At 42.0% G+C, this 17,963-nt stretch overlaps 1 protein-coding gene across 5 annotated transcripts in view; it reads right to left on the reverse strand.

Moving 5' to 3' along the window:
* IQCA1 (IQ motif containing with AAA domain 1) overlaps nt 1–17,963 on the reverse strand; it is a 464,058-nt gene that overhangs the window by 351,732 nt on the left and 94,363 nt on the right. For 3 of the 5 annotated variants that reach the window (XR_011557328.1, XM_070732268.1, XM_070732269.1), the window contains exon 4: nt 13,726–13,917. The exons of the other annotated variants lie outside the window; for them this stretch is intronic. Coding sequence is in view for 2 of the 3 variants with exons in the window: in XM_070732268.1 (XP_070588369.1) it covers nt 13,726–13,917 (192 nt within the window). In the remaining variant the exon portion in view is untranslated. The remainder of the gene's footprint in view (nt 1–13,725; nt 13,918–17,963) is intronic. 5 annotated transcript variants of the gene reach the window in all.

Consider the following 17,963-nt stretch of genomic DNA (forward strand, 5'->3'; position numbering starts at 1 on the left):
GCCAAAAGAACGTGCGCCCATGCTACCACGCATGTGCGAGTGCCCACACCCATAATTCAATGCCTGCAGAGGGCGAAAACCAGTGTTCCCTCTAATTTTTTGGGGGGTGGGCGGAAAAGTATAGTGTCTGAGCGGCAGTCCCTTCGGGACTGGGCGGCACAGAAATAATAATAAAATTTCCCTCTCGGCTTCTGGGCAGGTTTGGAAAACTCTGAGTTGATGATGATTTTTAAGTGAGCGATTGCTCACTGCTCAGCTTAGAGGGAACTATGGCGAAAACAGCTTCACTGCCTCCCAGGGGCCCTCCAGAGGCTGGAAACGGCCTGTTTTCCAACTTCTGGTGGGCCCAGTAGGCTCGTGTTTCACTCTCCCCAGGCTCCAAAGGCTTCTCTGGAGCCGGAACAGAGTAAAAGCGCCCTCCCACATCCCCCCGGAGGCCCCCTTGAAACCAAAAATGCTCTCCCAGAGCCTCTGTGCAAGCCAAAAATCAGCTGGCTGGCACATACATGCATGCTGGAGTTGAGCTAGGGCAATGGCTCGCATGCCAGCAGATATGGCTCCGCATGCCACCTGCAGCAGCTGTGCCATAGGTTCACCATCACTACTCTAGACCATGTGGTCAAAAGCCGAAAGAAAACCCCTATTGACCGACCAGCCAAAAGGCAGTTGGGTTGTAGAGTTCCATCTAGGCCCACAATGACCGCACTCTTCGAGCCAACAGGGGTTGTAAACTACGAAGCATCGCCTACGTGGGAATCTGCAACTCACTGGGAAAAAGGGGACAGAGATGTTCAGCCACTTCTGCTGATCAATGGCTGCCAGCAGTTTGGCACATTGAATCTCAGTAGGCTCAAGGTTGACTCAGTCTTCCATCATTTCAAGGTTGGTAAAATGAGGACCCAGATTGCTGGGGGCAATATGCTTACTCTCTGTAAGCTGCTTCAAAAGGGCTGAAAAGCACTGTGAAGCAATATATAGGTCTAAGTGCTATTGCTATTGCTAGGAACACGACTTGATGGTGAGTAAAGTTGTTTGCCCTTTCCTAATAAACACAAAGATTATGGTGCCTGTAATGGTGCCTGATCAGCAAAGTAGTGATGGAAAAGCTGGGGATTCTCACCACAGCTCTAGCAAGCCCCATCCAGTTGGATTGACTGGGGAAGCCCCACCACTCTCCTCACAGAGCCCGTAGAGTTAAGGATGGGATGACATCGCAAACTTATTTGGTTCAAAGTAGCCTCCAAAATGTCAGAAGCCATCATCCTGGGCCTGCCATGGATAGACAAGTGGACACCCACCATAAGGAGCCAGGGTGGTGCAGCAGGTAGAGTACTATACTGCAGGCCACTGAAGCTGACTGTAGATCTGTAGGTCAGCGGTCCAAATCTCATCACCGGCTCAAGGTTGACTCAGCCTTCCATCCTTCTGAGATGGGTAAAATGAGGACTTGGATTGTGGGGGCAATATGCTGGCTTTGTGAAAAAGTGCTACTGCTAACATGTTGTAAGTCTAAGGAGAAGGGCGGCATAAAAATCAATCAAACAAACAAACAAACAAACAAACAAACAAACAAACAAACAAACAAACAAGATGGGAAGATGGGTACCGGAAGTTAACCATTCACATTGGGAAACCAGAAACACTGGAGTGGCCCCTGGGGGAATGACCGATCTTCAACTAGCAGTCCCGGCAGGGGAAGCCACTCCACCCCCAACGGAATGGGACCTTTGCCTCATCCTGTTGGCTGCAGATCTTTGGTCTCTACACTTCTGCCTTGGACGATTGGGATCTGCTTTTTCTCCCTTGCTGGAAGGGCGGGGAAGGGACCTCTTAACTCTACTTCTGCATCAGGCATGAGGACACATCTCAGGAAGAGATCGTGAAAAAGGAGGAGAGGAAAGGGGGTGGGGAAAATGGAATGGAAGACATTGTTTCTGCAAACACTCATGGAAACCAATTGATGCAAACAGAGAGAGAGGAAGGGAGTGGAACTCCATTCATACTTGATGAGTGGAGGAGAATGGAACTCCGTTCAAACTTGATGAGTGGGGGGGGGGAGAAATGGAAGTGAAGGCATTGCTTCTGCAAACACTCATAAAAAGCCATTGATACAAACAGAGGGAGAGAGGGGGAATGGAACTCTGTTCACACGATGACTGGAGGAGAATGGGACTCCATTCAAACTGTGGGGGAACCACCTTCTCCCTCATTCTGGCAAAGGAGGAAAGTTGGAGATTTATCCCTTTTGCAAACTATGTGTCCACTAGTGTTAGCATGGAGGGTTTCTAACCCTTCCCAAACCTTCCATTCTGGTTCCCTCCACTCTGAACAATCTCACCACCTTCTCCCTCATTTCAAGATCTTGTGCAGAAGTAGAGTTAAGAGGTCCCTTCCCCCCACTTCCTTTCTTCCTTTTTCTAAAATTGTTTAAGCAAGCTCATCCTTGGTCTTCCTTGTCTTCCTTTCCTTGTCTCTGTCCCCACTCCCACTCACACTCTCCCCTCTCTTCTCTTTTCTAAAATTGTGTAAACTCATCCCTGTCTCCCTAAGAAATGGATACAATTTCTTTTTCCCTCCTCCCACTCATGCAGGAGAGTTTTCATTCCCAAATTAGCTTTTTGTAAGCACTGCTCTGATTGGCTGGTGGTAAAGTATCACATGCAACCAAAAGGCTGGGGGTGAATGTAGTTTTTTGTGATGGAAGGGCTGGGGTCTAACAGCTAGCGACCTTTCAGTATGGGAGAAAAAGCAGAGCCCAATCGTCTGAGATGGAAGGAGGAGGAGGAGGCGAACTATCCTAGACCCGTTCCCAGAGGGTCCTGACAGGATATTGAGACTTAGAGAGGATGTTTAGTGAGGAAGAATGTAACAAGCTGCCCTCTCACTGTCCAATGGTCTGCACAGTAGAATTTGAACCAGGTGCGACACTCCCAAAGCCGAAGATGTATTCCATGTTCCCAAAGGAACTGGAAGAGCTGAGGAGGTATATCGATGCCAACTTGAAGAGGGGTTCATCCAACCAGCAAAATCAAGGGTCGCCGTCCCTGTGTTAGTCAAGGCAAATAAGGATGGGGTGTCAGATTATGTGTTGACTTCCGGGGGATAAATGTGGTGTGTGTGTGTGTGTGTGTATTTGCGCGCAGAACACCTATCCCCCCCCCTCATGAAACAGTTACTGAACCTGATTTTGGGGGTGAGGTCTTGTGACTGCAGCACCGGGATATTTCCCTCTCTCCTGGGAAATGTCCCCAAGTTCCATTGCCTGGCGGTTCTGGCCCATTTGTACCAGACTGGATCTCTCCTGCAGGGAGAGTGGCGCTTGGGATGCTGCCAGGGGCCTGGCAGGGGCCGGCATGCCCCACTGGCCGAACTGGCTTGTCTCATAATGGCTGTGCTGAAGCCGGACAGGCAGCAATGCCTGTTCCGACACAGCTGCAGAGACTACCCATTGCCAGGGAGGATAGCCGAATAATTCCATCTGGACGAGAATTGGAGGTACAGTACTTACTTGCTGAGGGGAAGGAGAAATTTTCTGTCTATGATGGTAAGCAGAGAGTGCCTGATTGGGATTTTAGACCTTTGTTTCTCGCTTGGTTGTTGGACGGAGTTAAAATGGCCTGAGATTGAAGAAGGCAGCTAACTGTGCAACATGGCATTTCAGCAAAAGCTTCTAAAATAGTGAAATTGCCCATTATTTGGATTATTTTCAACTACCTAATTGGTTCTCTTTGAAATTCGACTTTTGGAACTTGGAATTTTTAACTTTTGTTTTGGAATTCTTATCTTTCCTTTCTTCTATAAACAAAGAACAACAGCAGAATAAAACAGGAAGTGACAGCAACAGGAAGTAACAGCCAAAGAGTCATTTAATGCTATTCACAGAACAGCTGCATAGAGAAGACTTGGAGAATTGATCACCTAGCGACCACCGTTCCCCATAGGCTGCGCGCGTGAGCACGTGCGCACCCCAAAATACCTTCCCGCGCGCCCTTTTCCATGGGCGTGCAGTCCCCATCCTCCTGCCACCCCCGCGGGGGGGGAGGCACCATCAGTAGAAGGCGCTGCCCCCCACCCGCCCGATACGCCCCCTCTGCTCCTCTTCCACCGAAAGAAAAGCGGGGAAGCTGCCTGCTTGAGCCTCGCTGTGCTCCACCCTGCTTCGTCCTGCCTGTCATCCTCCGTTGTGTTTTCGTGGGGAAGCGGCGGGAAAGCCATGTGCCGAACAGGAAAGCCGGCTTTGCTTTCCGTGAAAGCAGCGCGCCTTTTAAACACGCTGCTTTCCTGCACCTCTTTCATGGGGGGGGAGTGGCCTCCTCCCCCCACCTGCCCAGGAAAGAGTTGCAAGAAAGCAGCATGTTTAAAAGGTGTGCTGCTTTCACAGAAAGCGAGGCTCAAGCTGGTGGCGGAAGACCTCCATTGTGTTTTCGTCTGGGGGGGGGAGCAGGAGGACCTTCCTGGCTTTCCCGGGCAGCTGGCTTGAGCCTTGTGCCGGTCAGCAAAGCCAGAGACGTGGAGAGAAAGGAAAGAGAGAGAGGGAAAGAGGAGAGGAAAGAAGGAGGGAGGGAGGGAAGGGAGAGAAAAGTGAACGAGAGGGAGAGAGAAAGGGAGGAAGAGAGGAAAGAAGAGATAAATATAAAGGGAGAGAGGGAGAAAGAGAGGGAGGGGAAGAGGGGAAGGAAGGAAAAGAGAGAGAGAAAGAGAAAAAGTGGAAGGAAGAGAGAAGGAAAGAAAGGAAGGGAGAGAAAGAGAGAAAAAGAGAGAGAGAGAGGAGATAGGAAGGAAGAGAGTGAGAGCAAGAAAGAGTGAGAGAGGAGAGAGGAAGGAAGAGAGTGAGAGAGAGTGAGAGAGAGGAAGAAAGCAAGAGAGGAGTGGAAGGAAGAGAAAGAGAGAAATGATAGAAAAAAGGGGAGAAAAAAGAGAAATGAGAAAATGATTGAGGCAGAGAATGACAGGAAAGAGAGAGAAACAGAGAGAGAGGTGACTCTTGATTTAAAGCATATGGTAAAAGCACTTAAATAATAACAGAGAAAAAAAAACCCCAGCCCTCACCTGTTTTTATTAATAGTTGTTTTTGGATTTGCTGGTTGTTTTAGTTTTAATAGTAATAGAGTTTTGTTTTGTTTTATTATTAATTTCTTTTAATAAAAAAGTAGGGATTGATTTATTTATTTATTTATTTATTTATTTATTTATTTATTTGTACTTCTATGCCGCCCAGTCCCAAGGGGACTGCCGCTCAGACACTATACTTTTCCGCCCACCCCGAAAAAAAATTAGACGGAACATTGCTAGCGACATCGTGTAGCCGGAGGAAATATAGCAGTTTGCTACTGGTTTAAATACGGAACTCTAGAGAAGAATGACCAGCCAATGCATTAAGGAAGTTAACATTCCAGATGAAATTATTTGAACTGAATTAACTGATTTGAATTGATTCGATTTAATTGGACTGATTGATTTCACTGAAATTACATTTCTCATAGATTTAAAGACAGTATTCTTGCCGTGGGAAGACTGATCAGCTAAACCCGTGGAAGGAAGATAATGTTCAAGATGAAATTATTTGAACTGAACTAAACTGATTGATTTGACTGAAATTACATTTTGACCATCTCATCTGACTGAAATTACATTGAATAATATAAATTGAAATTAAATACTTTTAAGAATTAAAATGTTTTTAAGAAAATTAAAATTAAAATACATGTAAGAATATTTAAAAGTTATTAAAAGATAATAGCACTTTCTTTTTTCTTTTCTTTGCTCTTACAAAGTTATAAATTACCCAAAAATTGAGTATACTTAATGAATTGGATTTTTTTATATTTTAATTTTATGGGAGCTTATATATATAAACAAATATACAAGCAAGTGATATAAAGTATTAAATGGAAGATTTATATAAGAGAAAAAAATTTAATGGCTTATAAATGAAAAAATTGAAAATAGCTTTGATTACTGCACACAACATAGATGAGATATTTGATAATGATTATGATTATCTTTGGATTACTTTTTTAAAAAAATCTTCTTTGCTTTTTCTCTCTTTTTTAATTTTATTTATTTAATTTATGGTGATATATAAAATGGGAGGAAAGGGAAAAGAAAAGGGAGGAGAATTACAATAACAGGAGTAGGATTAATATGGGATAATAACTAGCACTAATTATGTTAGGCATTATATAGGAAAAACAGAAAATCAATAGATTAGGGAAGATTATCACTGAGTTTGATAGTGGAAGACATTTAGAATTAGGGATAATATATTGTTTAGGGAAATATATAGATTAGGAAGATTATGGCATTGCATTTAGCAGTGAAAATAATTAGGGAAGATTATCGCACTGATATGACAGTGACACATAGATTAGGGACAATTATAACGCCGGGATTGGTAGCAGGGTTTATATATTAGGGAAGATTATCATACTAAGAATGGCAGTGGAAAATATCTAGATTAGGGAAGAATATCAATACTTTGGTTCTTTTTTGTTTTTCTGGTTTTTTTAATGGAGGATACTTTTTGCATAAAATAATGGAGCAATAGTGATTTATATTTATTTTGATTTGTTAAAGTAGAAATGACATACTGATATAATGAAAGAAGTGGAATAAATGAATTGAGTAGGGAATGTATTTTAAAATTTCTAATAACAACCCTTCCTCCTATGTATGGATTAAGATATGATATGAATAGCGTTTTTTGTTTTCTTATTCTTTTCAGCTCTTCTTTTTTCTTTTTGTTTCTCTTTTATTCTTTCTTAATTTTTATTTTTTTCTCTTTCCTTCCTGGGCTTTTAAAGAGTTGTAAATTTGGATATTTTCTATTGTTAAGGGCAGTTATGATAAAATGAGGTTTTTGTTCGCCCTAGAACAAGGACAGAAAGACTAGCCTGAAGATGACGAGTGGGACCTCGTCAAAACATCGCCAGAAATTTCTAAATCCTATATGGGAAGAAACCCGAATATACCACGGGTATATGTACCGTATTTTTCGCTCCATAAGACGCAGTTTTTTTCCTCCCAAAGTAGGATGAAAAATCAGCCGCGTCTTATGGAGCGAAGATGCAAGCAGGGAGGGGGGGAGGCGCAAGCCCAAAAAGCAGCCGCAGCGGAGGCCAAGTCTCGCTCTGGGCTGTGCCCCCTCCGAGTGCTCGCCGCCTGTCCCTGTCAGTGGCCCAGCCATCTTCACCCGTCTTTGCGTCGCTTCGGAAGCCGCTCTGCATCAGCGGGAAGGAAGGCGGAAGGCAAGCAGCAAAGCGGCACTTGGCGAGCGGAGAGGCGCTTCGCTGGCTGCGGGCATTTCGGAAGAGAAAAGAGCCCGCAACACCGGGGGAGGCAGGGGGTCCCACGCCGCAAAGCAGCCAGAGAGGCTCCCGCGGGGGAAGAAGAGACTAGGGGCCTTTATCGGCCTCCCAGCCGATAAAGGAAACTCCACAATAGTGATGAACACAGCAGACTACAAAGAAAAAATGACAACTCTACTACAAAACCCGGCCTACAAACTCCTAAGCACAGATCCTACCACCTACCTAGAAAAAACCACCAAATCTAAAATCAAGGCCTCTCCCATCAGCGAAGAAATCCAGCAAAAAATCATCCCCAGAGAAAAATCTTCCATATGTCCAAAACTCTATGGCCTTCCAAAAATACACAAGGAAGGAATACCTCTCAGGCCAATAGTCAGTTCTATAGGCTCCCCTCTACAAAACCTTGCCAAATTTTTAGCCAAATACCTTCAACCATATACAGAAACTATTACCTCATATGTTCAAAATTCATTCCACTTTATACAAATAATTAAAAAACAAAACCTACAACCCGATGACCTACTTGTAAGTTTTGATGTCGTGTCCCTGTTCACACAAATACCTATTAAAGAAGCCTTGACAGCTATCCAGGACAAACACAAACCCCCCAAATATATCCTAGACCTTACCAACCACTGCCTAACCAATACATACTTCATCTATAATGAACAAAGATATAAACAGATAGAGGGAGCCCCCATGGGATCACCTCTATCACCTGTCATAGCCAACCTCTATATGGAATATTTCGAAAATAATGCATTAGAGCAAGCCAAATACAAACCCAAACTTTGGCTGAGATATGTTGATGATACCTTTGTAATTTGGCCACATGGTAAAGAAAAACTAGACAATTTCCTCACACATCTCAATAGCCTACACCCCAAAATACAGTTTACTATGGAAACAGAAATCAATGATCAACTTCCCTTTCTAGATGTACTGGTCTATAAAAAACCCAATGGCAGCCTAGGACATACCATCTACCAAAAGAAAACCCATACCAACCGTTATCTAAATGCACACTCACACCACCACCCCGCACAAATCACCTCAGTGGCCAAAACTCTCATCACCAGAACCAAACGCTTAGCTGACCATGAGCACTTAAAAACTGAATTGAACAAACTCAAAGATGTATTAATTTCTAATGGATTCAAAGAGAAAACAATAACAAACCTAATCAAAAAAGAGACACCCCCCAAAAAACAAGATCAAGAACAGGACAATGGCACCACCATCCTTCCTTACATCAAAGGCACCACGGATAAAATTAGTAAAATTCTGCACAAACATAACATCAAAACTTCATTTTGCACTAACCAAAAAATATCTAATATCCTAAGGAGCCCCAAAGATAAAATCCAATTGGAATACCAAGGAATCTATGAAATCCCTTGCAAAACATGTGCAGCCACATACATTGGACAAACTAACCGAAGAGTGAGCCAACGCATAGCAGAACATGTGAATGCAGTCAAAAAAGAAGAAAAGACCTCCTCCCTTGTCCAGCACATTAAAAAAACAGGGCACGAAATTGACTTTGAAAAAACTAAATTACTCCACAAAACAGAGAATTTATGTAGAAGAATTTCTCTAGAAGCTATAGAAATTGAGAGGAGACCCCTTTGCATAAATAAAAGAGATGACACGTCCCGCCTACCAGAAATTTGGAAACCAGCCTTAAACAAAAAAAAACACTTCATAATAATCAGCATGTCAATCCTTCTAATAATTATGATTTTAGAATTTTATATTTGGAAATCAGCCTTAAACAAAACACTTCATAAAAATCTCCATGTCATTCCTTCTAATAATTATGATTACACCAACCAATCAGATCACTGAAACATAATCACCCAATCTATTTGCTACATTCAAAACAAATCTCCACCCCCACACTATATACTAGGAAGAAATGACAGTTGCTAACATTCCATTTTACAACAACACAAAGATTGGAACTTCAGCCTGATGATGGTGAATGTGATTTCGCCGAAACGTCGCATAGACATGCAAAATATTACACAGGGCAAAACCCGAACTCAGAACAATCTACATACATATACCCGTGAAAATTTACGAAAACAAATATATATATATATATATATATATATATGTTTTCGTAAATTTTCACGGGTATATGTATGTAGATTGTTCTGAGTTCGGGTTTTGCCCTGTGTAATGTTTTGCATGTCTATGCGACGTTTCGGTGAAATCACATTCACCATCATCAGGCTGGAGTTCCAATCTTTGTGTTTTTGCAAAAACACAAAGATTGGAACTCCAGCCTGATGATGGTGAATGTGATTTCACCGAAACGTCGCATAGACATGCAAAACATTACACAGGGCAAAACCCGAACTCAGAACAATCTACATATATATATATATATATATATTTGTTTTCGTAAATTTTCACGGGTATATGTATGTAGATTGTTCTGAGTTCGGGTTTTGCCCTGTGTAATGTTTTGCATGTCTATGCGACGTTTCGGCGAAATCACATTCACCATCATCAGGCTGGAGTTCCAATCTTTGTGTTTTTGCAAATGAAAAAACACAAAGATTGGAACTCCAGCCTGATAATGGTGAATGTGATTTCGCCGAAACGTCGCATAGACATGCAAAACATTACACAGGGCAAAACCCGAACTCAGAACAATCTACATACATATATATATATATATATATATATATATATATATATATATATATATATGTATCAAATATAGTTGTTGGCTGTGAATAAATTAACTGCCTTGAAATGGTCCTGGGTTGGGCCTAGAAGCAAAAAAAAGCTGTGACGTTCCTTCAATATACCAGGGTGATCCAACATAAAACACACACACACACACACACACACATACGTACGTATGTATGTATGTAGATTGTTCTGAGTTCGGGTTTTGCCCCGTGTAATATTTTGAGTGTCTATGTGACGTTTCGGTGAAATCACATTCACCATCACCAGGCTGAAGTTTTAAGCTTCGTGCTGTTGTAAATATGGAATGTTTGCAACTGCCATTTCTTCCTTATATATAGTGTTAGGGGTGGAGATTTGGTTTGAATGTAGCAAATAGATTGGGTTACTATGTTTTAGTGATTTGATTGGTTGGTGGAATCACAATTACTTGAAGGATTGACATGGTGATTATTATGAAATGTTTTTTTGTTTAAGGCTGGTTTCCAAATCTCTGGTAGGCGGGACGTATCATCCCTTTTGTTCATGCAGAGGGGGTGTTTCTCAATCTCTATAGCTTCCATAGTAATTCTTCTATATAAATTTTCTGTTTTGGAAAGTAATTTAGTTTTTTCAAAGTCAATTTCGTGCCCTGTTTTTTTAATGTGCTGGACAAGGGAGGAAGTCTTTTCTTCTTTTTTAACTGCATTCTTATGTTCTGCAATGCGTGCGCTCACTCTTCGATTGGTTTGTCCAATGTAAGTGGCTGCGCATGTTTTGCAAGGGATTTCATAGATTCCTTGGTGTTCTAGTCGGATTTTATCTTTTGGGTTCCTTAGGATGTTTGATATTTTTTGATTAGTGACAAATGAAGTTTTGATATTATGTTTGTGCAGAATTTTACTAATTTTGTCTGTGGTGCCCTTGATGTAAGGGAGGAGGGTGGTACCATTATCCTGTTCTTGATCTTGATTTTTGGGGGGTGTCTCTTTTTTTATTAGGTTTGTGATTGTTTTCCTTTCGAATCCATTAGAAATTAATACATCTTTGAGTTTGTTCAATTCAGTTTTTAAGTGCTCATGGTCAGCTAGGCGTTTGGTTCTGGTGATGAGAGTTTTGGCTACTGAGGTGATCTGTGCGGGGTGGTGGTGGGAGTGTGCATTTAAATAACAGTTGGTATGGGTTTTCTTTTGGTAGATAGTGTGTCCTAGGGTGCCATTGGGTTTTTTATAGATTAGTACATCCAGAAAGGGAAGTTGATCATTGGCTTCTGTTTCCATAGTAAATTGTATTTTGGGGTGTAGGCTATTGAGATGTGTGAGGAAATTGTATAGTTTTTCCCTTCCATGTGGCCAAATTACAAAAGTATCATCAACATATCTCAGCCAAAGTTTAGGTTTGTGTTTAGATTGCTCTAATGCATTATTTTCAAAATATTCCATATAGAGGTTGGAGATGTCAGGTGAGAGGGGTGATCCCATGGGGGCTCCCTCTATCTGTTTATATCTTTGTTCATTATAGATGAAGTATGTATTAGTCAGACAGTGGTTGGTTAGATCTAAGATATATTTGGGGGGCTTGTGTTTGTTTTGGATAGCTGTTACGGCTTCTTTAATAGGTATTTGGGTGAAAAGGGATACGACATCAAAACTCACAAGTAGGTCACCAGGTTGTAGGTTTTGTTTTTTAATTATTTGTATAAAGTGGAATGAATTTTGTACATATGAGGTGATAGTTTCTGTATAGGGTTGAAGATATTTGGCTAAAAATTTGGCAAAATTCTTGCCAAATTTTACAAATATATAACCACACCCAGCCACCAGTATTTATAGAAGGAAGGCAGCTCAGGTCTCGCAGTGTTCGCCTGAGAACAAGGACAGAAACACCAGCCTGAAGATGACGAGTGAGACCTCGTCGAAACATCGCCAGAAATTTCCAAATCCTACACGGGAAGAAACCCGAATATACCAAGACCGTCATATATATAATATATATAATATATATATTACACGTGGCAAAACCCGAACTCAGAACAATCTACATATATATATATATATATATATATATATATATATATATATATATATGTCACATGTTTTTGCTGAATTTGAAAATTAAGGGAGACTAGGATAGATCTATATATATATATGACTTCTATGCCACCCAGTCCCAAAGGGACTGCCGCTTAGACACTATATTTTTCTGCCCACACCGAAAAAAAACACTGGTCTTCAGTGCCTCGAGGTTCTTATGATCTGTCCATACCTTGAAAGGTATCTTGGCCTCTTTTAGGAATTGCCTCCAGGTTAGCAGCACTCAAGGAACGGCAAAGGCTTCTTCCTCCCAAATGGACCTTCTCCTATCAGTAATTGTCAGTTTATTTGAGATGTAAGTGCAAGGAAGGAGTTGGCCCTCTTTGTTCTTTTGCAACAGCACAGCTGCCACAGCCACATCTGAATGATGAATTGTTGTTCAGAGTCAGGATGCTGTAGGATTTGTTTCTGGGCAAAGACCTATTTCAGTCTTTCAAAAGCTTTCTGGCAATCCGTCATCCAGCTGATTCGCTGGTTTGGCTTCGGCTTGGTGGACATTGGGCCTGTTTTTAGTAGCTCTGCTAGCAGCAGGGCTACTTCAACGAATGCCGGGATGAATTGCCTCTAGAGGTTCGCAAAGGCCAGAAAGCTTTGCAATTGCTTGTGAGTGTGCGGGAGCTGCCAATCAACTACTGCTTTCACTTTCTCCAGATCCATCTCTATCCGATTTTTGGAGACACAGTATCAAAAATAGTCCAGTGGAATAGTCTTGTGGAATTTGTATTTGGGACATTTTGCATATCATTTGACGGCTAGGAGTTATTTCAAGACTTGTTGCACCAACTTCACATGCTCTTCCAGTGTCTCATTAGAGACGAGAATGTCATCTAAGTAGACAAGCATCCATTTGTACAAATGTGAGTGGAGCACCTCGTTGATGTACTGCATAAAGACTGCAGGGGCTCCCTGCAGTCCAAAGAGCATCACCTTGAATTGGAAGTTTCCCAGTGGCCAATTGAATGCAGTTCATCCCTCTCCCTGATTTGGATGCGAAAGTATACTTCTCTTAAATCTAGCTTGAGAAATATCTTGCCTTTGGACAAGTGGTTCAACAACTGTTTCAGGTATACATTTTTAAATTGTAAATTAAATTGTTTTTCACACCTTTGCAGAGATTCCAATTTACATACCTCAAATTAAAATATAATCAAATGCTAATTTCTTAGTCAAATTAATCAAATTTTTCAAATTATTCATCCAATTATTTTCTGGTACATATTCATCCTGTGCTACCTCCTTTCCAAATGCTATCATCCTGATTTTAGATAAAGTTCTTTGCTTTCATTTATATTTAAAGTGCTATAGCTATCTAAATTTCTCTTGGCTATTTGCTGTTTTTCTTAACTATGCCATCATATTTTATACACATAAGTATGAGAAGTAATAAAGTAATATGCATTTGTTTTGTTTTTTCTTTTGTTTAATTAAATGAAGGCAAACAATAATATAAAAACAAATATAAACATTTTCCATAGATAGCACATTCAAAAGAAATTGAATAAAAAACCACTTTTCATTGGAACGTATTTCTAAGAAGTATGTATGAACCGCTCCAAGTCTTCGGAGAGGGGAGGCATACAAATCTAATAAATTATTATTATTATTATTATTATTATTATTATTATTAAAGTATGTTTTACCCTTTGAATGCACATTGCAGCAGTTTCAACATCTGGACCTTTTGTACCCTGAAGCCTGGCTAATCGTTCTCTCTTTTCTTCAAGAAAGATTTGTTTCATGAATGTAGCCCTGAGTCGGCCCTGTCGAGCTCGCTCAGCTATTTGAATTACTCTAACAGCTTCTTCTAAAAGCATGACCTTCACAGGTTTTTTCTGCAATATAAAAAGGAAGTTTAAGAGAAAACTCAATCGTTATTTTAGGTAAGCACACCACATCAGTCCTATTGACAGATATCATTTTGACCCCAGAATAATTCCAAATATATTATTTACCTCTTCCTACTTTGTGTGTGGGGGTTTAGAACACTTCTTTATATTCTCAATGTTCTGTCCCTGAAGGAATACATTGACTGAGCTCTTGAATGGCTACCCAACTTGAACAATATTATTCCAGACAGTATATAGTGGACCAAACAACAAAGAAACTAAAACCAAAGTAAATTATACTAGCTAAAACTAAATATAACAATTATTTGGTGCCTGTTCTAGTTTCTGGTAGAACTTTAGCTATTACAAATAATTCTTACTAAATGCAGTATTTCATAAACAAAGAAACTCCATCTTTATTCTCTTCTCTTCTGTATTCAAAATGCAGTTCATACTAGCACATTTATTTATTTATTTATTTATTTATTAGTTGGACTTGTATGCCGCCCCTCTCCGAAGACTCGGGGCGGCTCACAACAAGTAAAAACAGTCACAACAATCCAATTAATTAAAATGTTTAACGATTTAAGAAAAACCCCATGTAATAGCAAACACACACACAAGCATACCATGTATAAATTAACATGCCCAGGGGAGATGTTTAGTTTCCCCATGCCTGACGGCAACATTCCTTTTTCTCCTGTTATCTCTTAATTACATTCCTCATGCATTCCTCCCAGCCTCCTCCGTTTACCAAGATTTATGTACTCACAGCATGATTCAAAAACAGCAGAAATGACTGTAAAATAACACAGAATGAATTCACTCACTAAATGGGAACACCTTTCATTTTAGCACTACAACATTGAAACTCCACCCTTCTTCCCCATTGGCCCCCTGATGTACCAAATACATCACTCCAGTATTTAAACCATTCCTCCCCTTAATATCTTCTTCCAAATACCTGTTCCTTATGTTTTTGGACCCTTCTGAATTTAGGATTGACCCAGCGAACGTCTGTTTTTTCCTTGCTAGATTCTGGACTCATAGCAACATCCTTTGGCTGGCCTCCCAACTGTTCTACTACCTGTAACTCAGGCCTACCACTAATTCATAAACACTATCTGTATCAGTGTCCTCAAGTTCATCATCATCCTCCAACTGACCAGGAGTATGTACAACACCTTCCCCATCCTCAGGGTCCCTCCCCTCCCCTGGAGGAAATTTAGGGTTAGGTTTATCAGGGAAATGAACATGAAAGTTAGCAATCAAAGCAGGAGCATCAAAAGCATGAGCATCCATCCAAACAGTGGTGTCAGGCCTGCCTCCGGACCATTCCACCTGGTATTGGAAATGGTCGTTGAGCCAACGAGAGTCCCTGATGCTAGTAATGTCCAAGCATCATAGTGGAATGCGAAAGGCGGCGTCCGGATGGGTGGGAGCAGGACCAGCAGGGCCTGGGAGTGGGGCTCAAAGTGGAGAGTCAGGGGAGACTGGCAGCAATAGTCAGCGATGAAAAACAGTATGCACCCGCATGGAAGAAGGTAGAGTCAAATGGTATGTGACAGGATTGATGACCTTTTCAACAGGGAAAGGGCCAATGAAACGTTGATCCAGCTTGAAGTGAGGTTCAGAAGAAAGGTATTTGGTAGAAAGCCAAACTTGAACTGCGGAAATGGTCGGCAAAGCGTTTGTAATCTTCTTTGGCTTGAGTTAAGGAATGTTGGACAAGTTGGTGAACGGCAAGTAACTCGTTGAAAAAATCACCAGCACGTGGAAACGGTGAATCAGCAGGAGTGAGCGGAAACAAGCGGGGATGGAACCCATAGGTGGCACAGAACGGTGTGGTCTGCATAGAGGTATGTTCAGAGTTATTAAAGCGAACTCAGCTACAGAGATATATTTGGACAAATTGTTTTGTCTGTCATGAACAAAACAATGGAGGTATTGTTGCAGGATGCCAATAACGTTTTCGTTGCCCCCGTCGGTTTGGGGGTGATGGGTAGATGCCAGGGAAATCTTGAGTTGGAGAGAGGTCGTGAGTTCTTTCCAAAACTGGGTGGTGAATTGCGGACCACGGTTGGAGACGATGGTATCGGGTAAGCCGTGGAGGCGGAAGATATTTTGGATAAATAGGTGAGCTGTGATTTGGGCTGTAGGGATTCGACGACAAGGGATGAAATGAGCCATCTTGGTTAACATGTCCACTACTACAAATATAGCAGTGAACCCTTGGGAAAAAGGTAAGCAGGTGAGGAAGTCCATAGAAATGGTACCCCAGGGTCTTTCAGGTGTAGGTAAAGGTTGCAATAATCCTGGAGGGGGTCCGGTGGCAGCTTTGGCTTGGCGACAATGGATACATGAGTTAACGTAGGTACTGACATCAATGCAGAGTCTGGGCCACCAAAATATACGAGAAATGAGGCGTAGGGTTTTGAAGAGGTTAAAATGGCCGGCGGCGGGATTATCATGACACTGGTTGAGGATGAGACCTCGGAGTGGACCTGCGGGAACGTAGAGCAGGTCATGGTAGCAGAGCAAGTCCACAGTGATGGTCCATGGAGAATCAGGTTCTAGATCTTGTTTCCTTTGAGTGACAAAGGGGTCCTGGCATTGCGCTTCCAGAATTCATTCACGAAGATCTACTGCAGTGTGGGCGGCTGCGATCGACACGAGAGGCAGAATGGTACGAAGTGGCACAGGTTCGTGGGTTTGGGTGTATTCAGGTTTGTGAGACAATGCGTTGGCTTGTTTGTTGTCCCACTTAGAAATGTAGGTAATGCGGAAGTCGAATCTGGCAAAGAAGAAGGACCATCGGATTTGTCTCTTCCTGGCAGTTTGGAGAAATTCCAAGTTTTTGTGGTCAGTTCTGACCTGCACTTGGTGACGGGCTCCTTCCAGGTGATGTCGCCAGGTCTGAAAAGCAGTCTTGATGGCTAAAAGTTCCTTTTCCCAAATGGTATAGTTCTGTTCAGGAGGTTTTAATTTCCTACAATAATAGGCACAGGGAAATAAAGGTCCGCCGTCTTGGCGTTGTTGGAGAAGTACAGCTCCTACTCCAACGTCGGAGGCGTCAGCTTCGACAATAAATGGACGGTAGAGATCAGGGTATTGGAGAATAGATTCTTGCATGAAAGCTTTTTTGAGATTAAGAAAGGCTTATGGTTCTTTGGTGCCCCATTGAAATGGAACGTTTTTCTGGAGAACGCGAGTGAGGGGTGCAGTCAAGGTGGCGAAGTTAAGGATGAAGGTTCGGTAGTAGTTGACAAAACCCAGAAATCGTTGGACATCTTTGGCTCAAGCTGGTGGTTGCCATGTTTGCAAGACGTCGAGTTTTTCGGTGTCCATGGCGATGCCTTGAGGGGAAATGACATGGCCTAAGAAGTCAATGGCCATTTGAAAAAATTGGCATTTTTCTAACTTTGCATAAAGGTGGTGTTGTCGGAGGCGTTGGAGTACTTGTCGTAAGTGGTGTAGGTGAGTTTCTGGTGAAGGGGAGAAATTCGGTTTTGGGACCACACGATGTGGGGATCGTGGGTTCTGAGCCATGCTAAGCCAAGGACTATAGGAAACTGGAGGCCTCTTGTGACATAAAATTGAATAGGTTTTTCGTGGTGTTCGATGGTTAAGGTAAGTGGTTGGGTCTGGAATTTGATTGGTCTGGACAAGAGAACTCGGCCATCGATGGTTTCAACAATAATAGGAGGTATGATGGGGCACAATGGTATGGCATGAGAATGAGTGAAGGTCTCATCCATGAAGTTGGTGGTGGCTCCAGAATCCACTAAGGCAATAGCAGGGAGGGTTTTGGGTGGGTTTTCTAAGTTCACCTTAGTGGCTAAGGTCAGGTGTCTTGACAGTCTCAATTCCTCTGTCTTATCATTGCCATTTGGTTTGGTGCCTGCCCGACCTAAGGTTTGCTTTAGGTCGGGCTCTGGTCATTTCCCAGTAAGGTAGCCTGCACCTGAAACACGGGTGCGATGTTCAAGACTGCAGTGGACGGAGTGAGACGTTTTCTCTGAGGGCAAGTAGTTATCAGGTGTCCAGCCTTT

The sequence above is a fragment of the Erythrolamprus reginae genome, chromosome 1 (genome assembly GCF_031021105.1).
Source record: "Erythrolamprus reginae isolate rEryReg1 chromosome 1, rEryReg1.hap1, whole genome shotgun sequence".
Lineage (NCBI taxonomy): Eukaryota > Metazoa > Chordata > Lepidosauria > Squamata > Dipsadidae > Erythrolamprus > Erythrolamprus reginae.